Source organism: Rhinichthys klamathensis, unplaced genomic scaffold (genome assembly GCF_029890125.1).
Source record: "Rhinichthys klamathensis goyatoka isolate OS25496 unplaced genomic scaffold, OSU_Roscu_1.1 h1tg000391l_1, whole genome shotgun sequence".
Classification (NCBI taxonomy): domain Eukaryota; kingdom Metazoa; phylum Chordata; class Actinopteri; order Cypriniformes; family Leuciscidae; genus Rhinichthys; species Rhinichthys klamathensis.
In genome coordinates this window covers 775,001-802,886 of record NW_026606894.1, presented here as the reverse complement: position 1 = coordinate 802,886, position 27,886 = coordinate 775,001, and the positions used below count along the sequence as shown (strand labels likewise).

At 40.2% G+C, this 27,886-nt stretch overlaps 1 protein-coding gene across 4 annotated transcripts in view; it reads right to left on the bottom strand.

The window, feature by feature from the left end:
- ets1 (v-ets avian erythroblastosis virus E26 oncogene homolog 1) overlaps window positions 1–25,131 on the bottom strand; it is a 51,483-nt gene extending 26,352 nt beyond the window's left edge. For 2 of the 4 annotated variants that reach the window (XM_056234239.1, XM_056234242.1), the window contains exons 1-3: window positions 24,994–25,130; window positions 22,985–23,083; window positions 10,395–10,536 (exon numbers count right to left, since the gene is read on the bottom strand). In XM_056234239.1, coding sequence (XP_056090214.1) covers window positions 10,395–10,536; window positions 22,985–23,053 — 211 coding nt within the window. In that variant the 5' untranslated portion in view covers window positions 23,054–23,083; window positions 24,994–25,130. Of the gene's footprint in view, window positions 1–10,394; window positions 10,537–22,984; window positions 23,084–24,993 lie in introns of all 4 variants that reach the window. The other 2 variants (XM_056234240.1, XM_056234241.1) reach the window with 2 other exon arrangements.
- Window positions 25,132–27,886: the final 2,755 nt, after the last annotated feature.

The following is a 27,886-nucleotide window of genomic DNA, read 5'->3' as shown; positions in this document are numbered from 1 at the left end:
ATTCAATTGAATTAATCAAATCGCCCTACTTATGGATTTGAGGAAAGATTGACTCGTGTCTAAAAGGAGGTGAATGGAGGTGGAGGGATGAGGGCCTGTGACTGCTCTAACTTAATTAGTTGCCATGGTAACAGATTGCCTTAGCAATTTTCATGTGCTGATCCGCTCGTTTCCTAAGTGGAGTGCAACGGTTTTGACAACTGTGGGAACGGCTGCCTAGAACACTTAGCCACGTCATCGCCGATTGTTGCGTTTCCGTAAAACTAATTCTGACCTACCGTATTTTCCACAAAGAGCTTCAGCGATGGAAACCTGCTGTAAGAAATGCGACCAGCTCAGGTCTCTCCATTCAGAATAACCCTATTAACAGGTCAATACTAGGCTGCGAGGACGACGGTGCACATCTGCAAGTGCTGCTGAGAGGCCGGGGAGCCAGCGTTATTGATTAGGTATGGATTTTGAAACAGGGATTCTACAGAGTGTCCATTAAGCTGTCTGGATAGTGTTTCATCCGACAGATATGAGCGATTATGGAAATGGCTGAGCCTTTATGGGGCTTCTGTGGTCACAAGAACCCGTCAATGAGAGCTGGAAGGGGGAAGGGATCTTAATGGAAGGAGGGATCTCTCCCGTCTCCCCCTTCTGTCACTCACTCATTCACCCGTCCACTCGACCCCCTCTCACTACCCGCTTTGTTTTAAGTCTTAATGAGCTCCTTGCATGTAGTTTTAAAAGGATAGACCAGGCTCCCTCGCGCCCAGAGGCGGCCATTAAGACTAATGGGGTTGCTGACTAATATCAGAGCCAGAGGTTGCTGAGTGGCCCTTTTTCTTCTTATACTCGCGGCCTCCAGTCTGTCAATGCTATTTTGATACCAGTTTAATCATCTCTTTTGGCTCTGTTGTATCACTTCTGATTGATGCAATGGCTGTTTTTGAATCTATTAAAGGAACAGTTTGACCAAAAATGAAAATTATCTCATAATTTAGTCTCCCTCAAGCCATCCTCAGGTGACTTTCTTCTCTCAGACGAACACAATCAGAGTTATGTTAAATAATATCCTGGCTCTTCCCTGCTTTTCAATAGTGTCCAAAAAAGTGCATCCATCCATCCATCCATCAAAAGTAATCCATACAGCTCCAGGGGGCCTTCTGAAGCAAAGTGATGCGTTTTTGTAAGAAATATGTGTTTATAACTTTATAAACTATAATCACTGGCTTCCGGCAACAGGCGTATAGATGTATGACGCTTAGGTGAGAATTGATAAAAGCGGAAGCTCAGAGACTAGAGCAAAACAAAACACCGTTGACGAATTAGAAGTCTAAAGCTGAAGTTTTAAAGAAAAATGTCGGAGGACTTCGATATGAGAGAAAAGGAGCTCAGAGGTCAGAGGTCACCCTTCTGCCGGAACTCGACTCTCTGATGAACGTGCTTACGGCCATTGGCGGAAGCCAGTAATTATAGTTTATAAAGTTTTTAAATATGGATATTTTGGTAACTGTTTATTTTGATGGTCCCTTTTGAACATTCTGTTGACTATAAGTAACTTTGCAACTGCATAAACTATCAGTCATTAGAGTATTAGTAGACTTTCTGCTTAATATCTGCTAACACTTTATTGTGATGCTCCTCAACAGACATTCAACTGACTATAAGTAACTACATGTCAACTTAATCTAACCCTAACCCTGCCAGAATGCTCTAATGAGATTTAGTTGACATATAGATGCAACGTTACTTATAGTCAATGGAATGTGTTAAAGGGACCATCACATTTAAGGGAAACCCTTTTATGATGGATGGATGAGCTTTTTGGAGCTTCAAAACTCAATGCCATTACAAAGCTGACAGAGCCAGATATGATATATTATTATAACTCTGATTGTGTTTGCCTGAAAGAAGAAGGTAATATGGCTTGAGGGAGAGTCAATTTTGAGATAACTTTCATTATTCTTTTAATCTTAAATTTGTAATAATTACTAATTGTTTTATGTTTTTGAAAGAAGCCTTGGTGAACATAAATCATAATTATTCCAAATCTTTTGACCAGTAGTGTATTTGATCCATGAAGAATTCAATTGTAGTGTCCATTGCTTAATTCAGCGGTCAGATATACTAATGTTCACCATCATGAAATCATTTTCCCATGATTCTTCTGTCTTGTTGGCCACTGAATAATATGATGGAAAATCTTGTAAATCAAAAATCACCGTTTACCAGAATAAGTTCTCGACTAACAACTGGTTCTCAACCTAAATACATTAATTTAGCAACAAAAAAAATATTTTTGGGGTTAAATTAGGTAAAAATTGCTCTTTAACACAGCTTCTCACTCTTTACAATGTAGGTCGCCAAAGCTTCTGGAATTATAAGACATTCTGCATGAACACAAGGGAGTTTTGGTTTTGATTCATAAAATTTGAAATTCATTCATTCTCCAACTTGGATCGCAAGAGACATCTTAAGTTGTTGACTCCCCAAAACAAGCAGTCTCCAGGATACAGCAAAGGAAAAACTCTTTCTGGCCCGTCACACTTACTGGAAGCATGTGCTTTGCCTCACAACTCGTCATAGTTGTATGGGAATTTACCCTGAGGAGAGAGTCAGGCTGTGTTAAGGACTTCATTAAGCTTCAATCATGAAGCTTCACCCTCTCTGGTGGAAGACACAGCTTCTCTGATCTCCATGTGCTGTTGTCATGGTTTCGACAGTTATGAGGCATCAGATCAGGCCGGGTGAGAGTTGAGCAGCACAACATCAGAATAATGAAACAAACAAGCCATAGATGCTAACGGGAAGAGTTTATGCATGACATAAAATAGCCTTTATGCTAGGAATAATTCATATCTGCCATTGCATTATATGGTATTTTTTTTCTGAAAATAGAAAATGTAAAAAAAAAAAAAAATTAATTAGTACGTTAAATACATAAAAAATTCACAAAATAGTTCACATTTTGTAATTTGTTTATGGCAAAGAACCAACACATTTTAATTGTTCAAATTCTATACCAAACTGTAAAAAAAAAGTTTTTTACCTCAAAATTTCACGTTACTTGTTACTTGCCAATTCTCTGTAACTCTTGGTGAAATTAAATTGACTAGTAATTTCAGAGTGAAAAATGTTTTTTTTTCAGTGAATCTTCTCTATATGAATTCAAAGTAAACAGTAAATTATAACAAATAAAAAACAAAACTAAATTCATAATCCATAAACAAATAAGTTTAGCTTAAATTAATGTTTAGTTTCTAACAGTATCTAAAATGTTTATGTATTTGCTAAATAGCTGACACGGTTCGCCCCACGGTATTTACTGTAATGCTGCAATATAAAATAAAGCAATATTAGGGACTTTCTCACAGTGATACTGATCATTAAACAATGTAGCATTCACACTTCCACACACACACACACACACACACACACACAGATATATATAAATGTAGCAGACACACTTGTCTTTGTGTATTGTGTGTGTGTGTGTGTGTGTGTGTGTGTGTGTGTAGAGGACCCTGGAAAGCAGATGGGGGGTTTACTGTGGTTGAACAAAGGCTAAGCTCTTTCTTATCAATTAGCACTGCTAAAAAGCACATCTCTCTCCTCCATTAGCTCCACCACGTGTCTGCTATTCACCCCATTGTGTGGCAAATTAAATTACATCCCTCCATCTCGCCCCGTCTCCTCCTCCCCTCTCTAGACGTCTCTGCCCCCCAGTCTTTCTCTCTTTTACACACACACAAACACACACACACACACACTCGACTGACAGCAGGCCGCAGTGCTGCCGCTCCTCAGTCCATTGATCTGAGAGGTCAGAGGTCGGCTGTCTTATTGAATCCATCATATACTGCAGGAATGCAATGATACACAGGCCGTGTGCCTTTAAAACCCTGCATCCATTAAATCACCCGTGTGTTATTCCACATCTGCATGACTTTCTCTCACTTGTGAAACATGAGATCTACACAGTATGCATGAACTGTTTTATCCCATACAATGAAAGCAGATTTAACTAAATTATTTTGCTCAATTAAAATTGCCTTTAAAACATCAATGACACACACACACACACACACGTGTCGACATCACTAGCACCTGCCCAACAATACAACCACAAAATGAGATTTTCTCTGTTCCTCATTCAAGTAATGTGGTACGTTTATGGTGGTTTTTACATTTTAAAGACATAAATAAATATCCGTCGACTTTCTCTGTATAGAAAACATACGCTAAAACATTATGCTTTACATTACGATCCTTTATGTTCCACAGATAACACAACTCGAAGGTGAGGCTATGACGAAAATGTTCTTTTTTGTCTGTTCTTTTTGTTCTTTTGTCCCTTTAATTATGCAAATTCTGAATGTTCTGCTTGTGCAACTGTTGCCTATATATTTGATTTTGTAACATCATGTTACATGGATCGGCTTTGCGAAAATCATAATGAAGAAATAAAATGATTTGGAGAGGAACTGGTTCTCTGTTGGTTTCGACACTTGACCTTGCTAAGTGGAGCTGTAGTCCTAAACTTTCGCTCATGCGCACTTATAGCTAAAACGCTCTCTCTCTCTCTCTCTCTCTCTCTCTCTCTCTCTCTCTCTCTCTCTCTCTCTCTCTCTCTCTCTCTCTTGTTTTGTTTTACAGTTGGGGGAAGTGTGTGTAGGACTGATTAGCATCACGGTTTCCTCCTTTCCCATAACCCCCAGACCCCCGCCAGTCGTCTGTTTATTTTAACCCAGAAAAAATGGGCCTTGGCCCACGAGGACGTGCCCCTCATCAGAGACAGCACTCTCCTCCAAACACACACATCTATATCCAGAGATACTGGCTTAGCGCACACACACACTCACACACACACACACACACACACACACACACACACACACAGACACACACTGAAAGGTGATTCCACACAACATCATCAATGTGTGTAGACACACAAACACAAACACACACACACACTTCTCATCAGTTCTGCAGTGTTTTCCTAAATTCAAATGTCCAGTTGTCAAATCATATACAATGTAAGCCAGAGGTGCCAGAGCTGCACAACACAGCTGTCAGTGTGGCCAAATATCTCTCTCTATCTCTCTCTCTCTCACACACACACACACACACACACACACACACACACACACGCACGCACGCACGCACACACACTGATGTGCTTGTGTGATTTTAAGGGATGGAACTGTGAGAAAGTGTATTTATATGCGTGTACATTTGTGTCAGAGGTCTTTCTGTGTGTCAGTGTAAGTTGATCAACAAAGTCTGAATTAGAGAAGTGGTTGTAAAACAAATGTTTTTTTTGCAAGCTGACTGTTCAGCGTACTAGCTTAGCATACACTAAATTAATTAGTAAAATAACATTTTAATGAAAATATTATTATTATTTTTTTTATACTTTTTCTTTGTTTCTTTCCTAATCAAAAAAATAAATTGTAGGTTAAGCTCTGCTTAGGACTTCAGTACATCTCTATATGTAATTTCATAATTATTTTTATTGTCTTATGAAATATGGATAAAGTGCTCTTCTGAATGTGCTGACAAGCATTAATGGGAAACAAAAATATACTTTACTGTCATTTCTATTGAAACTTGTATGTCATGGCCATCTATTTAATTATTTTTGCAATCGCATATTTGCATTGATGTAGTTGAATTTACTAGATTTAAAATGTATTAACTTTAAATGTGACATCAAATTAGGGTTCGGGTTAGTAGAATAAGATCGCATGCACTTGCAAAGTTACTTAGTCAGTAGAATGTCTGTTGAGGAGCGTCAAAATAAAGTGTTAGCAGATATAAAACAAACAGTCTAATAATACTGTAATGACTACTAGTTGACATGTCAGTGGAATGTCTAAAGTGGACCATCAAAATAAAGTGTTATTGCATAATGGTTGCATATCTTATCTTTAGAAGCACACTGTGTGTTCTCTGACAAGCATCATTCACATCTGGTCTGTACAGAGCAAGAGTCTACTCTATTTGTTACATGGTTGCTTGCATGCTAAATAGAAGTCTACTAAAGCACCGAATAGTACATAACAATTCCTTCTTGATGGACTTGAGGTGCAACAGAAAACTGACACAAGTTTTCTCCCTCCACATACAGGTCGCATATGTGTAGTACACACCAGAGCCGTTTCCAGCTCGAGTCTGGTTTAACTGCCTGCACCTGCGCTGAAAGAGATTCAGGACAAGCAGCGCTACAATGGAGCTGACTGAACACATGTGTTCATGCGCGCGTCGATGTGTGTCGCACGGCACACCTGGAAACCAGAGGCCGGACTGCTTCTACAATAATCATGCAGTAAATTACACCTTCATATGCAACAATATGGCACTGATTCATTAAACATAAGTCGGTGCATGCACTGTAAAAAAAATAGCTGTAGTTATGCAACTGTTTCCCAGTAACTTACTGTAGATTTAAATTGATGTATATTTACTGGCAACAGTTTGTTCAAAGTTAAATGAACATTAAACATTAACAAGTCTTTGTCTTTGAATAAAACTGTAAAATAACAATCTAATGCAAAGCATTCTGGGAACCAGAAATCTTCATCAACCTTTTTCTGTTTTTTTTTCCTTCAGATTTTGGTTCCCAGAATGCTTTGCATGGGGCTGTTATTTTAGTTTTATTCTGTAAAGATAAAGACTTGTTAATGTTTAATGTTCAGTTAACTTTGAACAAACTGTTGCCAGTAAATAACATCAATTTAAAACTACAGTAAGTTACTGTCAAGCAGCTGCCAGTAATACTGTAATTTCTACAGATTGTTTTTACAGTGTGTGATTGCTATATATTTGCTGTCATGAAAATTATGGAAAAACAGACATAGGCTAAGTACGTAATGAAAAAAAAACAACAACAACAGCCTGTCAGCTTTGAGGTAACGCTTAACATCATAACGTCAGGCACCGATTTAGTTATAACCGTGCATGACTAGCCTGGGAAAACCCAGACAACTTCCGGCAAATTTAGATTTGCCCTGAAAGTTAGTCTGGCAAAGAGCTCATTCAAGCCCATTTCCAATCCGTCGGAATCGAGGCACCAATCAGAAACGTTGGGGCGGGCTTTACACGATGACGACAGCGCTGGGATTTTGAAGCAGATTTTGTAGCCTACATTACAAAGATGGATGCCGGCGTCGAACATCACTCGTTCGAATCAGCTATCGCGTCTGTTTTAAGTGATTTGAACGTTTCCCTTTTGTTAAAAACCGCGCAAAGAACAACACTCGGAGATGTTTCTCCGCCGCTCTGCATACGCCATCTCCTTCATCGCTCTGATTGGGTTTAGGTCTATCCGCGACGTCCGTTGGTGACGCCCCTCTGGAAATGATTTGTCTATGACGCTTTGCCAGACCATAACTCAGTTACAACTGAGAATGGTCTGGTTTTAACCAGGCTAGTGCATGACCACAGCGTGGACGAAGTGGAGCCGTTCGTTCTTTGGAGAGGAGAGCAGTGAGAGCATCACAAAACTGCAAAATGTTTAGCAATTCTAGAAACGCAATTGGAAGCCAAATCTCTGATTCTGCTAGAGTTTAATCTAGTTTTCAAATGCGGTTTAGTGTGGCGAGGCAGTGGCTGGGCCAATAAACAGGGTATTAAAACAACAAACTGATTTTCCTTGTGAAAAAGAAGCATACTCTTTTAAACAGAGTACTTATAATGGAAATAATATACTTTAAAAGTAGCCTATATATAGTTCACCCCTAACAATGAAAATTCTTTCATTACTCAACCTCGTGTCGTTACAAACTCATAATTTCTACAGATTGTTTTTACAGTGTGTGATCGCTATATATTTGCTGTCATGAAAATTATGGAAAAACAGACATAGGCTAAGTACGTAATGAAAAAAACAATAACAACAGCCTGTCAGCTTTGAGGTAACGCTTAACATCATAACGTCAGGCACCGATTTAGTTATAACCGTGCATGACTATACCTGGAAATGGAAATAATATACTTTATATTATACCTTGGATTAAACCGTTCGACTCATATGGATTTCTTATACGATTTCTTTATCAACTCAACAAAAACATGTTGTAAATAAACGTTTTTGAAAGGGGTGTAACAATATATCCCTAATATATCCGCTGATAATGCCTGCTTTCAAACGCTCCCGAGTGTATCTGTGTAAGCGCTCGCTGAAGTGTTGATCATTGCAGCCAATCACAGACATGTATATTAAGCACGTGAACACAATGACCAATCAGAGGTGTTTAGGAATCCGTTCAACAGCGCTCAAAATCGCATCATCACATTTAAAAAAATGTCAGTACCGACTGGGTATCGAAGTCACTACTTTGAAAAATGGTTCAAATATACGGACAAGCATTTATGGGAAACTAAATCATACTTTAACCTAAGTTCTGATTCATATTTTATGTCATGTATTTCAATATATTCTTAATGGTCCAACAAAAAGTGTATTAAAGTAACAACCCTTTCTTTAAAAAAAACTAAGTTTGCATTATTCCAACTGTTTTCATGCATGTCTGATGACTTCAGATGAAAGTATAAGGTAAGAAGTAACGGCTCCAGACGAGGGTTTCAGTCTGACTAACAGCTGTCGCAGTCCAACGGTTTCTGCATGCGGTGGCTTGGATGACAGTTCAAGAGTGTGTTTTGAGGTTACCGTCTCACACAGGCGAGCTCGTTCACTGGTTTAGACTTGACTACACTGTGCCTCACACATGACTAAAGAAACAACCGAGAAACGGCATCTCTGGATCTCGTGTCAGCATCCTAAACACTCTCTAAACACACGGGCCCGTCGGATTAAATAAAACACCAAACATCAGAACGTTCACAGCGCTCGGCCCTCACACGCATCACCTCGGAGAAAAGGTTCAAGAGGTCGTTTCTTTCCAGTGGACATTGTTTATGATGGTGCAACATACTCAGGCGAAGCTGGAGGCTTTTAGTGAGTGTCTCCAGCAACAAACATCAGCAAATCCCATCAAACCCGACCCGGTCCGATCCCACTCGTGATCCCCGAGGGGCCCTGAGGCTTGGGAAAACGACTGAGCCCTTGCGCCCTTGTACCCTTGTGGCCTTGTGTCCCGTTTGGGGAGGTGTCAACTGATAGTTGGTGCCACTGCTGCGTCCACCCCAACACACACACACTTATACATACAGATGGTGCATGTCGCCACTTTTTCCAGCATTTTGAAAAGCAGGGAGGCTGATGTCAAACACTGGGAGGAATGTACTCATTTTGAATAAACATTAAAAAAAAATGTCCAGGACAAAAAATCCAGAGCATGTAGTCACCTCCCCCATCTAACGTCACACACACACACACACTGAGTGTGGCAGAGAAAACATTGTTCTCTGGGGGATGACAGGGACATTGACCCCCAAAGAGATGCTTTTACCAGATGCCTCACAGTTTCCTCCTCCTCAAAAACTGAAGTGTGTGTTTGCGCGCACATGCACGTTGCACAGTTGCACACACAAAGATCTGTTTTACGCCAAACAGTCCTCAACTTTATATTGTGTCAAGAGTGCATTGAACTCGTTCTGAGACATGCCACAGTCACTTTAAAATCAACGTGAAACTCGCAGCACAATTCCCTTCTTAAATATGAAACTTTTACAGTGAAACGGGATGGAATGATTTTATCGATCAGGAATTGACTGGACCAATAGAGAGGGATTTGTGATGTCAGCCGAAAAGGAAAGCAATTTTAAAAGTTGAGAGCAAGTATATAACAAGACATCTTTTTAAATTTGGAAATTACATGTGCATGTAAAATGTGCATATAGAAGAAGATAAAATAATCAAATAATAATAATAAATTAAATATTTTATATCTTAAACAATTTAAATAATTAATTACAATTTTTGTTTTAATTAATTATTATTATATAATTCATTTAAAAAAAAGAAAAATTAACATATATATATACAGGTCAAATGTTTTGGAAAGCTTGCTATTTTTAAAGTTTTTGAAAGAAGTCTCTTATGTTTATCAACCCTGAATTTATTTGATCAAAAAAAACAGTAATATTGTGAAATATTATTACAGTTTAAAATATCTGAATATAATTTAAAACACAATTTATATCTGTGATGCAAAGCTGAATTTTCAGCATCAGTCTCCAGTGTCACACGATCCTTCAGAAATCACTCTAATATGCAGATTTGTACTCAGTTATTGTCAATGTCGGAAACAGTTGTGCTGCTTAATATTTATTTGAAACCTGTGATGCCTTTTTTAGGATACGTTGATGAATAATATGTTAAAAAGAAGCATTTATTCAAAATAAAAATATTTTCTAACAATATAAATCGTTACTATTACTTGTATTGAACACATCCTTGCTGAATAACAGTGATGATAATCTTAATAAGACTGGTCTCGTACCGTTATGGCAGTATTCGGGTCCTGTGGGCACCTCCTGCAGGGGGATGTGCTGGCCGTACAGGGGTCTGGCTGGAGCTGGGTGGAAAACTGCAGGAGACTGCGTATGAGGGACCAGAGACACCGCCATCCCGCCACTCGTCCTCTACAGGGACCAAACAGACGCACAAATACTGTGTTCAAACACTCCTGGGCAAACAATACAGCTGGCATGCTCATTTATATTGGGAAAGCCACAGTTGGTTAATTTTGCAGCACTTCAAGCACAGAATAGTGATGGAAATAAATTACGTTTGTGTGTGTCAAGGCTCTCTTCTCTTTCAAGGGGTTTCATTCATGACCGCTTGCCACCGGTGATCAGCAAAGATTTTTACATATGAAATTCCCTGTGTGGCCCGAGGCAGATTGAGTTTCTGTCGAGGCAAAGCGCTTAAGAAGCATTTTCACTCTTTTGATCTCGGTGGGACTCTGACGTCAGGCCAGGAGAAGGGGAAGTCACACGCTCAAAGAAGAGACACATAGAGAACTGCTGAGTCAACCGGTTCCTTATTGGGGTCATACCACATTTTGTTTAGTTTTGGATTTTCCTAAAGTCCTCTTATAATGTTAGTGTAACGTACGGACAGAGGCGGTCGGATCCATGTGCAGCACTTTATTTAAACTTAAAGCCAAGCAGACATAAACTCAAGCAGACAGTTCAAAAAGGGGCAATGAGGAAACTCGTGGTCAAAACAGGCTTAGGTCGAGGCAGGCAGCACAGGTTCAAACAGTCCAGGTAACAGGCAAAGATCAGGAGTCCAGGGAAACACGGAATACTAAAACAAGGAATAATGCTCAGAGATGCACGCTTACAGTGTAACAAGACTTCGCAAAGGACAAAGGAGAAACACAGGTTTAAATCAGGAGCTCAATCACCAATAATGAAACACAGCTGAACATAATAAAACATAATGAGTCCATGGGGAAAACATAAAACAATGTGAGAGTGCCCTCCAGAGGCTCTCGAGGGCACTACAACTGCTGATCGTCACATAACCCCCCCTCTAAGGAGCGGCTTCCAGACGCTCCTAAGAGCTCCGGGGGGAGGTCAACGGGGGCTGGGATGGAGGGCCAGGCCCGTGGAGAGGCAGGAGGCAAGGCACATGGAGAGGCCTCGGGCCTAGAGACCACAGCGGGGCACGCGTCGAAGACAACCAGGGTGGAACACACTTGACAGGAGACCAGGGTTGAACACACTTGACAGGAGACCAGGGTTGAACACACTTGACAGGAGACCAGGGTTGAACACACTTGACAGGAGACCAGGGTTGAACACACTTGACAGGAGACCAGGGTTGAACACACTTGGAAGGGGACCAGGACGGAGCAGACTCGGACGGAGACGAGGGCGGAGCAGACTCAGACGAGGGCGGAGCAGACTCGGAGGGAGACGAGGGCGGAGCAGACTCAGACGAGGGCGGAGCAGACTCAGACGAGGTCCATGTCAGCGTCACCTCCATGGCCCTCACAGAGTACCTACTGCCCCCCCCAAAAAAATACTTGGGGAAATTCACAGGTTCAGGAAAGCCCTCCCGGAACTTGAAGGGCGCAGGCAGGGCGAGGCGCAGAGGCGGGGCCGGCAGGGCGAGGCGCAGAGGCGGGGCCGGCAGGGCGAGGCGCAGAGGCGGGGCCGGCAGGGCGAGGCGCAGAGGCGGGGCCGGCAGGGCGAGGCGCAGAGGCGGGGCCGGCAGGGCGAGGCGCAGAGGCGGGGCCGGCAGGGCGAGGCGCAGAGGCGGGACCGGCAGGGCGAGGCGCAGAGGCGGGGCCGGCAGGGCGAGGCGCAGAGGCGGGGCCGGCAGGGCGAGGCATCTGGGAACGCCTTCCGGAGCCTGGCGAGCCAAACGAGTCCTCCTCCTCCTCCTCCTGCGACGGCGCTTCACTGGGCTTGAAACTTTCACTTGGCTGGACTCACTTGACTTGGAACTTGACTCGGCGGCACTTGACTCACTTGACTCACTTGACTCACTTGACTCACTTGACTCACTTGACTCACTTGACTCGGCACTTGACTCGGGACTTGATTCGGGGCTAGATTCACTTGACTCGGGATTCGATTCTTTAGAGTCGGATGGCACGTGCTCAAACTCCAGTTCGGCCGGCGAAACCTCCGCTGTATCTGGATTAGCAAGTTCAACAAAACCAGTGCGGAATACGGGCTCGAGGGGTCCGATACGATGAGTGGGTTTGGCAGGAACGATAAACTTGAAAGCCCCTCTGACGGTCCTCAAGGGAGGATCAAACAGTTTGGCGAGCTGAGGCTTTAGCGGCGTGCGGAATGAGTGAGAGAAATCCGCCGCATACGAACCTCCCCGACGCAGAGACAAGAGCAGTTCCTCGGGATCCTCCTCTTCTGCGGGGAGTTCAAAAGCCTCTCTGAATAGGGCGATAAATACCTCATAAGAAGGGAACGACATCCGACCTGGTTCCCAGAGCGCGCCTGCCCACTCCAGAGCCTTTCCAGTGAGCAGTGAGCAGATGAGGGAAACGCGGTCGTTACCCGAGGTGTAAAACTGGGGATAATGATTCATGTACAAACTGCACTGCTGAAGAAATCCTTCACACGCCACAGGTGAGCCATCAAACTTTTCAGGAAATGACTGACTGGAATAGTTAGATGCAGTACTCACACTGGTTTGCGGTGGAACAGGTGCAGCGGGAGCTCTGGCTAGATTAGCGGCTGTGCTTGAGCTCTGCGGAGATAACGTTAGTATGGAGCTTGCTAGTTCATCGAGGAGAGAGGTTAGTCCCGTCAGCTGTAAGTGATGAGAGGCTAGCATGGAAGCTCGAGTCTTGACCACGGTGGATAGATGCTGAAAGTCTGCTGGATCCTCGTTAGGCGAAGTCTTCTGTAACGTACGGACAGAGGCGGTCGGATCCATGTGCAGCACTTTATTTAAACTTAAAGCCAAGCAGACATAAACTCAAGCAGACAGTTCAAAAAGGGGCAATGAGGAAACTCGTGGTCAAAACAGGCTTAGGTCGAGGCAGGCAGCACAGGTTCAAACAGTCCAGGTAACAGGCAAAGATCAGGAGTCCAGGGAAACACGGAATACTAAAACAAGGAATAATGCTCAGAGATGCACGCTTACAGTGTAACAAGACTTCGCAAAGGACAAAGGAGAAACACAGGTTTAAATCAGGAGCTCAATCACCAATAATGAAACACAGCTGAACATAATAAAACATAATGAGTCCATGGGGAAAACATAAAACAATGTGAGAGTGCCCTCCAGAGGCTCTCGAGGGCACTACAACTGCTGATCGTCACAGTTAGTGATGTTTTTTTTGTTTTTTTGTTTTAAGAAACATTTGCATATGTTACTGTAGGCTGTAGGGTTTTCTGTCAGCTCCAATATAGTGTTCAAATGCCCTTTTCTTCAATAACAGCTAGGCTCTCTGCGTGAAACAATCTGTGCTGGCGCATCACCAGTTAAAGTCAGATTGTAATGATTTCATTTTCCTAAAACAAAGTCAACCGCATTTCTATCGTTTTGTATGTTTTCATAGTACATCAAGCTCTTTTATCTCAGAGGAAAGTTTGATTTCTCATGATATACTCAAAACAAAACAAATGGCTGATTATTTATGAGTCTAAACTAAAATATCAATCAATGTTTTCTGTTTTTTTCAGAAAGTATGCTGATCAAGGATCAACTCTGGCCTTTAATATACCAATAAAAAAGCCGGTAAACATGGATAAGCTAATTGTTGATTCATGCTGTAATTGTATTAACCACTAAAAAATCTAAATAAAATCCAGCCAACCCCGAACAGTTCTTCGTCAGCGGGATGTTTTCTGAATACAGGCTATTCTAAGGGAATTTGTAACATAAAGGTCCATTGAAATAGGCAAATCAACTTCCTTTGGCCTAAAGCACATGCCATCACATGTAATTGTGCAGAAGATTGTGAGCGTACAGTAAATAGTCATTGTCCTTGGGTTGTTGACAGTCTCGGTTAGCTTCTTGAAAAGAATGTTTAAGATTGACGAAACAATGCGGTTTTTGTGACCAAAGCGTAACGGACCTTCAGACTATTGTGCATTCTTGTTCACTTTGCTTTAGAAAACTGATATGCAATCTAGAGCCGCACGCATGACTCAAAAATCATGTCCCATTTTCGGTGGGGTTTTGATTCATGTTGTGAGCTGCTGGGTACAGGAACAGGTTAACTGGTATCGGCATATCTAAAGCATCTTTGTGGTGAATAAATCAGCATTAATGCAGGGCAAGCGCATACGTCTGCTCTAGATTTATCTGTCTGAAATGTGATCTGTCTGCAAATAAGAGAGGTTTCCATTCCAATGAAGCTGCAAGCTCTCTTTGATACGATTTATCAAGACCAAAGTGTTCAGCATGACTGGTTGCGGTGCAAATAGTGATTTGACGTGTGTTCTGCCACAGGTGCCATAGTTCATTTAGAGCATCTGTATATATGTGACTGTAAAATGAAAGATACAGCATTATCCAGCCATTTTTTAAAGCTCAAAATTGAATAACATAACTTATAGCATAGCAGACATTATAAATGACACATAACACTTATACAATCCAAAATCTATGAATAATTAATTTATTTCATGCTGTTTCTTGGTAATTATTTGTGAAATTTACTACAATTTCTGAGCGAAAATTGTTTTAAATCTTACACTTTTTTTTCAGTGCATGAAATCACAATAATCTGAGTATGAAGTAACACTTTATTGTAAGGTGACGTGGTTACATTGTACTTAACTACATGTACTTACTATAGAGTTACAGTTAGAGTTTGGTTTAGGGTTAGTTATAGTTGTAAATATGCATAATTTGTACATGTACAAAGTACATGTAGCAATGTGTAAAAGAGACTGGAGTTTTAAAAGTATTGCAGCATACTGAAAATTATTTAAAGTCATACGATAGACCAACATTTAAGACATATTCATTAATAATCGTGTCATTTTAAATGCAGTGACCGGATCATTAACTCAATTTTGAAATTTACGGAAGCGTATTGCATTCATTTGAGGGAAAAAAATCTACTCTGTTTTTCTGAATTAACGAGTTAATTATCTCAGAATTACCAACGCTATCTCACGACCAATTCGTCCGAATTTGACGAGTGATTAAAAGATGGCTAATTCGTACGAATTCGTACGACCTCATTCGTACGAATTTGTACGATTTGTCTAAACCCACGTGATGGGTAGGTTTAGGGGCGGGGTCAGGGGTAGGTCATTCGTACGAATTCATACGAATTGGGCAATTCGTCAAATATGTACGTTTTAGCAAAAATCGTACTAATTCGTACGATTGAGGTCGTACGAATTGTTACGAATTAGCCATCTTTTAATCACTCGTCAAATTCGGACGAATTGGTCGTGAGATCGGGTTGGAATTACGAGATATTTTTTCATGGAAAAAAAGTTTTTGCTCTGTTTTTCTGAATTAACGAGTTACTCATAATTTTGAGATAATTAAGTCATTAATTCAGAAAAACAGAGCAAAAACTTTTTTTCCATGAAAAATTATCTCGTAATTCTGAGATAATTAACTTGTTAATTCAGAAAAACAGATTTTTTTCCTCAAGTGAATGCTATACGCTTCCGTACATTTGAACCAGTTTAGAGAACTGGATTTTTTTTTTAAATGTAAAAGGAAAGAAAATAATGATTCGTTCAGCTACTTTTCATGACGTCAAGAATCTTTTCATCACACAAAACTATTGACGATGTATAAGTCATAAATCAGTTGTGCCACTTTTTTAATACTTTAATCCTGCTTTCTGGTCATTTTGGAGCTTGACCCCCAGTCCACATTTACTTAAAATAAGTCCACATAACTTTCATTTTCTAAATCTTCAAGCATAAGAGATGCATAAAAGTGCCATGCATGTTGAAGAATGTAAAGACAAGAAGAACGAGAAAGTATGTCCACTGATATATTCCTCTTCAACAGATAGCGTGTGTGAAGTGGTCTCTGAGTCTCCAGTGTTTAGTGAGTGGAAGCGCCACAGCCTGACGGACTGCTCATCTGATAAAGCTGCTGTTCAGGCAAGACTGAGGTTATCAGCGAGACCTGCTTTATAGAGCTGTGCTCGTGGAGGATTGGTGGGGGGCTGGAGGGGATCAGGGTTACTCTGTCTGAGAGTCCATCGCTGGAGTCGCGGGGACTGGAGACGAGAAGTCGAGAGCGGAGAGAGATATAGGCGAGGGTTGAGGGAGAGACGGAGGAAGCCGGGAGGACGGCTGTAGGATTTATGGGGAACAGGAGGGATACAAAGGGCAATGCCACCCCTGCCCCCATTGACATGGCTAAATCAGGGAGCCAAGATAATGCAAGTTGGACAAGGAGAAAACTAGATCAATCATTTGGTGATTGTGGTTCCGATTCCATAATGATTTACCAGATCCATTAACTGTTCATTTAGAACTTTCTAAGGCATAAATAGTTTGGTACTCAAACTTTTCACAGTTTTTTTTAGAGGCATCATGAACGCAATCTAATAATTTTGCCTTAACAATACTGAACTAATAAAATGCATGGGGCATCTTAAAAAAGAAAACATTGTAAGTGTCTTTGAAAACGTCTACCAAATGCATATTTAACAACACATTGTCATATGTACAATCAGTAACTACAATCATTTAGATTTTAGTTAGTTGGGACGTGTTTAATTCACCAAAAAGAACGAGCTCATAAGAGTCACACTGGTTGTGCTGTATGTTTTTTAATTCGCTAAAAGAACCCTTTTGTAAGAATCAGTCGTTCAGGGATCACTACAGTGGTTGAGCTTTCGGTTTTTTGATTCGTTTAAAAGAACCGACTCATAAGGGTCATTTGTTCGTGAATCAGACTGCACTGTTGCTCTCTCTCTGTTTGGCCCGGACCAAAATACACACTTCATATGCACTTACGGTCTTGTGCACTTCACTGAAAAGATCGAACTCGTAAGCATCTTTCATTCTGTAACAATTAAACTATTTGCGCATTAACTTGTTCCCCAACTTCAAAAAAGAAGTTGCCAGCCACTGCCAGTATTTATGAGCATTTTCACAAAAGTGTCATGGCCCCCAGAATATTTTGTTGTATATTTATATGAGTCCATTAACACCACCAAAGATTCACAGTCGTGTAGCTCGTCCTGGGTCGATATTTCATTCAGTGACATCAGGCAGTTTTGAATTATATGCTGTTTAATGTTTGATGGTTGTGTTATTTTACATGTGCATAAGCAATGCTTCTATCGCTTGTTTCTGCTTCTTCTTCGCCAGTGTTTTGATCAGGAGATTCAGTACTCTTTCAGAAGATGTGTAATAGCGCCCCCTACCATATAAAAGTGAAAACATGGTTAGCCGGAAATTTCTGTCAATGGCGGGGAAGTGCCATGTGTTGTATGTGTTCTTTGACTCACTAAGAAAAACCGACTCATAAGATTAATTCAACAATATTACTGCAAGGGTTGTGCTGTCTGTTTCCCGCTGTTGTATGCTGTTGATGCGCCATTGAATAAGTAGTGCTGGAAACTCGGTGTTCCTTCCGCATTGGCAAAATAATAAAAAGGTCGTCATTCAGACTTAAGAGAACTGGCTCATTTGTTGGGGAATCGGACTTGTCCTGTAGATGCAGTAGTGCTGTTGCAGCATTGATGGAGTATTCACCCATTCTCACGGCAATTCGTACGTATTTTACGAGGTGGCTAATTCGTATGAATGACCAACGCATTCTCATCCTTTGGCGTCATATAGGTGACGCCATATGACATTTCGTCGAAATCTTACGCACATGGCATCCTTTAGCGTCAATATAACACGCACTGTTATGGGTAGGTTTAGGTCTGGGGTAGGGTACGGTTATGACGCCTTGGGATCTGCGTCTGATATTCACGCTAAACGATGCCATGTGCGTTGGATTTAGACGAGCGTCACCTGTATGACGCCTTGGGTTCTGCGTCTCATATTCATGCTAAAGGATGCCATGTGCGCATAGGCGGAGTTTGACATTCGAGCCAGGGGGGGGCAAAAAAAAAATCATTGTAGCATTCATTCATTCATTTAGTAATCATTAGGCGCGTTTCCATTACAGATTTGCGCAAAACCTTTGCGACTTTTTCTAAATGTCAATAAAAAAACTATTGCGAAATGACGGCGTTTCCATTAATTAACCGATGTTATGCGACTAAAATGTATTTTTTTCCTCTCGCGATAAGTCATTCCAAAAATCATGGTAAACGGATGTTGGTAGGTTTAAAGCCTAGGCTATATCACAGCCACCGCACTAGACATTATTATTATTAATGGAAGGAGACGTGGTGTTATCCAAGCATTAATGGCAGACCCTTATACTGCGAACGGCACATAGCCTATAGCCTAAGAGTTCCTGGCTGTTTCTCCCTCATTTCTGCTCCGAGGTCTTGATTGTGGCATTTCTTTGAGGTTTAGAATCCAGTATTCCTTTAATTATTGTTTCTTTTATGAATTTAATAAAGAACTCTGTCTCGTATTATGTCCAAACGGTCAGTGTACCTTTTGTGTCCATTCGTTTTTCCTTATTTAACCCGTAATTGCAAAACGAAAAATAAACGGTTGTATTTTTAAAACGCAAAGTCGAACACCAAATTTTAATTTGAACTGCTACACACCAAATGCTGCGCAAAATAAATAATATGGACGAATTTTCAGATTTTTGTTTATGACTTTTTGCCCCTTTATTAAACATTTAAAATATTGACAAATTAATATGAAAAAAAAATGTAGATTTAACTGGTTTTCTAAGGCCAAATTAGAACCTGGAAATATTTTTCCCGTAGTGCTGAATGAGAAGATAACCACAGGCTACAGAAAGGTGATTTATAGGTGAGTTATAGGCTATAATAATTAATAAATGTGTCTGAAAAAATAACAAGGCATTTTAATTGTTTATTAATAAAAAATCAGTGTCGGCTAAAACATATCTCCATCTCCGCTGTAAGGCGGATGCACCTTTAGAGAGAAATGCACCTCTCATACGGATTACATAATCAGAAGGTATTAGCTTTCGATTCGAATTTGTTCGTTTTAAAGTGGACATTTCAAGCTTTAGCTTAGGCTATTTTGTTTCAGTTATAGCGCTTCAGTTCACGGAGACCATGAAGCGCGCCTGATTGTTTTATTTTATTTATCAAAAGCACAACGTTTTCTTGTTATTGTGAGTGTACACAAATAAAAGTAGTTGCGAATAATGTATTATTATTTTCTGTATGACCAGAAATGATAGAGTAGGCTAGCCTATTTTAAGTTGTTTCCACTGTTGATAGGAAAATGCAAGTGTTCGCGCCCGCGCCCCGCGCCTCCGTGCCATCCAGTGCGCGTATTCCGCACAAACACTTGAATATGCGTCAAAATCTTGTTTAGCCTATTTGTGATCATCTTAGCCCTGTATTATGAATGATATGTGACGAATTGCTTTGTTCCTTTTTTTTGACAAGCGTCTTCTACATATGTAGCCTAATAAATGTTATAATAATGATGATAATTATTATTATTATCCCCGCGTCTTCTCTAAGTCAGCTGACTGTAAATGCGCAAAACCTGTTTCCATTGCAGTTTTTTTTTTACTAAAGCAGTATATAAAATCAGATGTGTATTACCTACCACCATTTAGTTGTTTTGTGTTATTTAAAATATGTATAATATATATTTTTTTTAACAATGCAAAAAAAAAATTTAAACGGGTTTCAGCCACCAGGGGGGGCAATGCTCCCCCTGCCCCAATCCCCCCCCCCAAGGATCGTCATCTAACTGACGTTAAAGGGTACCCCAAAACGTCGGATGTTGACGTATGGTCAAAAGCGTCAGTCATATGACGTCTTGGGATGAGACTGTGTTAGTGTGGCAGCATTGATGGAGTATTTTAGTATAATGTGTTCCATCCGTTTCAGTGAAAGAATGCACTTGCAAGTGAAGGACACACTATTTATTTCCGAATTGCATTATTTATTTATTGATTGATTGATTTCTGCATGCTTTTCGGATGCAGTTCACAATCCCAGAGGTAACTCATTATTTTTACAATGTGCTTTGCAACCCAAAGAACCTGAATGCAAATGGGACACGTCTGAACAGAAGAGTGGATTCCGTGATGAAGTGGATTTTTATAGAATGCTCTCGTACGACCCTCAAAACAAATTAAGTGTGTCGTGTTAACAGACACTTAAGCAGAAACGGTGACACAAGACAATCTTGTTCTTTTAGACTGTAGTGCTAATGACACAAACAATATGTGTATGTCTTCCTCAGGTTCCTCGTGAGCGAGAGAGGGGTGGAGGGGATGTTCAGAGGGGAGATGAGATCAGAGAATGTCTTTTCTTCTTCGGCGCATGTAAATGAATGAACCGGGAGGGAAGCCCCCTCCGCATAGCCTTTGACCACAGAGGGAGACAAGCGTCTCGATTTCAAAAGCCACGAGGCCACCTGAGCAGATTAGCTGAACGCCGAGTCGCTGTGGATTAGCATGCGACCCTTTCCGGCTCAAAGACTAACAGCCCTGTCTGTGCATACTGATGGCTGAATGTCCTCCCTGAATCTTTATTAGACACCTTTGATTCTGCACTCACCTGCGCAGAATCCCAATATGCCCCGTCTGACTCCTCGCCAGGACTGTTAAAATGTTCCCTTTTTACAAGCGCCCAACAAACTACCTTGACCCCACTAACCCTTAGACGGGGTGGATGGGGGTTAAAAGGAGGTAAATGTTTTTTTCCCTTTAAGCATTCCCATACTAATTCTTCTTTCACCTTGTGTATTGTGCATTTATTCAAATCTTCTCACCGAGAAAAGCCCGTAGCTCTCGAGCCACACGCGCAGCGTTCTGTGTTCAAACAATGTTCAGGGGTAGATTTGGTGTCACCCCTGGGTTCACATTCGATTTAATACCTTTGCTATTCACCTGTCTGCTGCTTTTGCATCTGCTCAGGCAAATGCATACGAAAGCCATGGATGCGAGAAACGTGAAGTGACAGGGCTAGAATATCACTCTTGTGACATAAGGCATAAAATAAAGATATGCTTTAAATGAGCTTTCTGATTTAATTGAAAAATGAACATGTAAAGGGATTGTCAATACACGTTAAGCTCAATCGACAGCAAAAAAAATTATCCGTCCCTCTTTTTCTTAAAAAAAAAAATCAAGATTACAAATATGCAGTTAAAATGGAAGTGACTGGCACCAGTTTTTGGATGATTTAATTAATGCTTACACATAGGCTTACACAACATCGTTTTCAACTAAAAACGTAAAAAATGTTATGCGTTTTGGCCGTTCGTTTACACGATAATGGCGTTCTGGGGGCCTGAAAACGCAAACTTTTGAAAACGGGTTTCAAAGTGCACGTTTTTGAAAAGGCTCTCCGTGTAAACAACAAAACCGCGAATCTCTGAAGATCTCTTAAGTGTTTCAATCGCCATCTAATGGCCTGGCAGCAGAATACAGCGTTTTTAGTCTTTTTCGCGGATCCGTGTGAATGGGGATCGTTTCGACAATGGTGTCGTCTGTACGCGGAAAACTCAAAGGAAAAACTTCTCCGTTTTAAGCATATCCAGCCCGATCTCACGGCAATTCGTACGAATTTTACGAGGTGGCTAATTCGTACTTATTCATACGACCTCACTCGTACAAATTCGTACGATTTTTGCTAATTCGTACATATTTTACGAGTTACCAAATTCGTATGAATTCGGACGAATGACCTACCCCTGACCCCGCCCCTAAACCTACCCATCACGTGGGTTTAGACAAATCGTACGAATTCGTACGAGTGAGGTCGTATGAATTAGTACGAATTAGCCACCTTTTAATCACTCGTACGAATTGGTCGTGAGATAGCGTTGGCATATCGTCGTCGTGTAAACGTACCCTATCTCTGCGAAGTAGACTCAAATATAATTTGATTTATTAACAAAGAAAACTCAGGCACTGCAATAACAACGAGCACAAATGAAACAGTGTGTGACTGTGAGGAAAAGAGGAACTTAAATACACAAGGTGACAAACTTAATAATAAACAGGTGTGCTTGTTAAATGAGTTTCCATGACAACTATAGTGGCGGGAAAACTAGAACAAAGGAAAGAGGTAACTGAAGAGTCCTTGAAAATGAAATTAATACTTACTAAACATATTATTTCAGCTGAAAAACTATTTAAATTCTATTTGTTTACTTATTTTTGGATAAAATGACGTGCAATTTTAAACCTTGAAACTGTAGAAAGTCAAGTTAATTTATTGTGGCCATATTATTGAAGTATCTTAATGCGTGTGAATTGCCCCATTCACTTCCGTTGTAAGTGCATCACTATAAACTAAAGAAAAAGAGGAGCGAGTGGAAATTAATGTTTGTATTAACCAACATTTGGCATAAATACATTCGAATATCAGGAACTGAATGTCATGCAAACAGATTCTGGGTTTTTGTTTGCTTTAACGCAGACTCAAGCAATCCTTCAAACAGAGGTGTGTGTTCACTTGCTTCTTACACATGGCTGGTGTGGGCAGCTCCGGCCAAACGGGGGTGATTTATGGAGAAAGGTGAGGGGTCTTACCATTACACCCAGACAGTCAGGCGGGTGAAGAGCCTGACAGGAGGAAACTGGATCCAAGTAGTAACTCATCCTACGAGCTGGATCTGCAGTGATGGAGGCCTGCGGACAAGACACACACATGACCACACGAGAGGGCACAGACCTCAATCCATCAGACACTGTTTATCCGAGAGACAAGCCTCCGCCAGGCGTGCGGTTAACCTGGATCAGTAATAACCTGCCACTCAAACATATAAATGACACGGGGTGACCCGAACGCAGCAGAAGGGCGGGAACTGATGGTGAAGCGATAGAGCGTTAATCTATTGCAATGTTATGTTGCTTAATCAAACGGACTGGGTGGTGATCAGATGAATCACAGCAGAGTCATCATACGTTTTATATTTACATGACTGCAAAAGAAAACACGGAGTGATTGTGCAATTGTTTAGTGACTCTGTCCATTTTAAAATAATAATAAATTAATAAAAATAGTGGTAAGCTGACACGGGTCGTTAGTTAGATACCGACAGAAGTTTGCTTAGCTATCTAAATTTGGACATTGCTTAATCTTCTTTTAGGGTTTAAATACAGTACTATAACCTAACCCTAACAGAAAACTTTATTGCATACTCACCTGTAGGACACACCTGTAAAAATTGGATATCAAACATGTATACATATTTAAATGTTTTAATAATTTAAAATATACACATATAAACAGTTATGAGTAGCCTAAATATTAACTCAAATACACACTCAAAATTTTTAAAACAGAATAGATCTTGTTCATCACCAAGCAGGTTATCGGCTGAAAATATCGAAACAGCCAGATATGGAAGGATTAATTGGTTTCAATATAGTAGTAATAAATAATAATAGTATCTAGTGTTGCCAACTACTTTTAATGGAAAGTAGCTGCTCAAAAAAGTTGTTAAATGTCACTAGATGACGTAATGCGCCACCTCTTTGCATTTGTTTTCTCTCCTAATCTGTGCTCACACTGTATTTTACTCTATAGGGTATAATCAAATGTTTAATAAAGCTGTTCTCATTTACATATTTTCTGTCAGACAACGAAAGGAGTATGATATATAGTGATCTGACTACAGATCAGTCAAAAAAAGTCGCTTTTTTATCATGGCAAAGTCGCTTAATTGTAGAGCAATGCTAAAGATTGACCTCTCCAGAGACAGTCCAGTGCCTGGTGTGTGTCTCTTCTTCCCCCGCCCCTCTCATGCTGTCAGTGTCCTCTGACTGCCAGCGCTTTATCACTGTTTTACTAGAGTAACTGGGCATTAGCAGGAGCTGGAGCCCAGCTGTGAGGGTTCAGTTTCTGGAGGGAGTTCATGATGCACACACATGGACAAGCTGGCCAACAACTGAAGATTCACCTCAAACAGCAGTGTGTGTGTGTGTGTGTGTGTAAGAGAGAGAGTGAACATCTTGAAGTGCTTAGAGAGTGTGGCAACTGATGTGACTCTCAGTCAAAGGTTGAGTTGACAGTCACAGATTGATCTTCCCGAGGTTACCACAACAGTCTCTTATTTAATGTCACTATTCAAAATAGCAAATATAGAACAGAATCTAACTTTAATTTTTAATATTGCATGTGCTTTTATAGATTAGTAGCCTGTATGCAAATTATTTGTATATCAATTTCATGCAATTTTAATAACATTTTAAACATACAGAATGTAAAATCGAAAAACATCTTCCCTTTTTCTTCATACAGTTTACAAAGACAAACATTAGACTTCAAAAGTCACATTAGAAGTGATAAAGTTGTAAAACGTTTAAAAATAAACTTTTCTCAGATGAAAAGACTGTTATTATTACCAAAACGCCACATTCAGATTCCTCACAGTGTGTCAGTTTTGAGCTTTGTGAAGAACGGCGCGATTCATCCTGATCCAAAAAGCAAGTTGAGAGCGAAGCGCACGCGTGTTTTACGCGCTCAGAAACTGTCCTATAAACCCATTTACTACAACAAAACACCAGTCGAGGAATTAAGCAGACTTTTGTCTTACCGTTATTCGGTGGATTCGCTGAAGGCTGTCTGCGGTGGGCTGTCAGATCGGTGTGTACCTGGCTCGTGTTTGGAGAGGAAGGATAAAGCGCACTTGCTGGAGTCCCACCCTCTCCAATCACTGTCTGCGCTCCTCTCCAAAACACGCAGGACTTTACCACATCAAACAAGTGTCCAGCGATTGATGTGAGGAGCAAGACTGTAGATGGGAACAATGCTTATGGGAGTATTGACTTTAGATTTTTTTTCTTCCGTTTTTTTTTTCTTTCTTTAAATCACATTTTGGTTGACAAAATTGTCATATTCAGATTCACCACAATAAATGACATTAATGAACGTTTAAAGTGATATTTTGAGTCAATTGCCTAAAAAGTTTATATATACACTTTTGAGTCTTTTTGAGTCAAAGTTTTGAGTCTTTTAAACCATTAAAAATATCAAGTATTACTAATTATATATATATATGTGTATGTATATTTATATATATATATTACACTTTATTCTTTATTTTAAGGTAATGTTTACATACTCAAATAAGTTCTGAGTAATATTTATGAACTATTTATGTATAGAGCAACGGTTAGTGTTTGGTTTAGGGTTAGTTACTTGTAATTATGCATCATTTACTGTTATTACTATAGTAAGTACATGCAGTGACGTGCAACTACATCACCTTAAAATTAAATTAGCAAAAGTCCTAATTTTTTTCTGTAGAAGTGTAGAAACAACTTTAGTCACATTTTACTTGCACTGTAAAAACTTCTATGACAACATTACATTGCTTTAACTCATCAAAATGAGTACATTTATAAGCTATCCAAGATTCAACGAATTTTTTAAGTCAGTTTAATGTAATTTAAGTTGAAATTACAAACATCCAAGTTGATTGTACTTACAAATTAAAGGCAGCCGCACTGTTTTTGTTTTACACACATGATTAGAGCTGTTATTAGTTATTCACACAAGCTCTTCCTGGGCTTGACGGCGTAACAAAGGTTCAAGAGGAAGTGGAGCGAATGACTTTTCCCAGTTCGTGCGCCAGTGGCCGACGGTGTCCAACAGCCTGCGCTGATCCGGGGACTGCGTGGAGGAAAATGTCCATATAGAGAGGAAAGGGAAGAGAGAGACGGCCGGGGGTCACAATGAGTGGATTTCCTCCGGTCACGTCTGTCCAGCAGGTTGAGAGGCAGGGAGAGGTTTAGGGAGCGGTTTTGTTTGGACACACTGTCCAAGGTCCCTCTTTACGCTGCTGGTGGGAGGAAGCCAGTTTCAGGCCCGAGCGATGAAGTGCTGCTGAGTGAGGATGAGTTTTGGATAGGAGAAAAGAGGCTATTTATCGTGCCTGGTTCCTAAATACAGCTGCATTGCTTTGACCAGATGAAGAAAAAACGATGAGGCCTGGGTGGCCGTGACCTGTGTGTGTGTGTGTGTGTTTGTATATTCATGTGTGTAATGGAGAAACACTCCACCTGTGTGTGACAGAATACAGTGCGAGAGAAAGCGTGGATTGTCCTCTTTATGATCTGATCTGGCCTTGTTTGAAACAACAGCATATTTACTCAGAGTGTAATCACATCTGTGTGTTTGTTATGTGCACGAGTTATTTGGGCATCATTGAGATACTATTATAGTCTTATTAATAGCTTGAATTTGTTTGTCATTTTCTATTTTCATTTTTTAGTAAGTTTGTGATTTTTGTCCCTTTTTTGTCTGCAAGGTTTTTATTAACTTTTTATTTCAGTTTGAGTTTTACTTAACTAGTTCGTCGAGACAAACTTTTATGTTGGCTTAAGTTTGAAAGTTTTATAAGCTTCCTAACATATTATGTTGCTAACATATTTTATCATGTTGTTAGCATGTCTTATAGAGCTTGTGCCTAGCATTATTTTGCATTTTGCTACCATGTTTTAGCACGTGATTAAGCATGTTGTGAGCATGTTTTAACACATTGATATGATTTAGCATGTTGCTAGCATGTTTTACCATGAATTAGTATATATATGTTGCTAACATGTTTTAACACTTTGCTAGCATGATTTAGCATGTTGCTAGCATGTCCAATGCTAGTTTCTAGGCTCTGCTAGAGATAGATACTTGGCGGATGAAGCTTAAATACTCTAATAGAGTTAATGTATAAAAGTTTTCACCCCCTCAATAACAGTCTATGCGATTTTTTGTTGTTTTGCTCATCTGTTTAGATCCGATCAGTTAGAAAAGTCTGACCGACTGACTCGAGTTTGTTGGTTGTAGCTTTAAAGCTCTAGGAGAAGATACAGACTAAATTTAGGGGTCGTTTACACGATACCAAGCGTAAAATATTGAATGCGTTTTGCTGTTCATTTAATCAACAATACAGTTTTGGGGGCCTGAAAACGCAAACTTTTGAAAACGGGTTTATAATGAGCAAGTTTTTGAAAACTATAACATTATCATCTCCATGTTAATTACAAACACGCAAATTAGTGAAAACGTCGATGTCATACGCATGTGTGTTAGGTTCAGTCTATAGTCGCGTAGTGTTTCTTTATAAAGTGACATCGCCACCTACTGGCCTGGAAGCAGGAGATGTTTTCGCAGATCCATGATAACATTGTTGTCCGTACACGAAAAATGTAAACGTTTTTAGCTTTTAGAACACCGTTGTTTTATTATTAATCTTTGTCTCAGAAGAAGAAAATTGGATGTGCTTAAATAAGATTTCAGTATGTTGGCTTGACAAAATAATAGCTAAAATAAAATAAATTCACTTTTTTAATACTTTATTTTATTTCAGTTGACATAAAACAACGTTTTTTATGTTTTTTGTTAACTGTAACCCTGGTGAATACAGCATTATTTCAATAAAATAATTTTCCAGACAATTATTTTTTATTCCAACAGCCCACGAGAGTGCT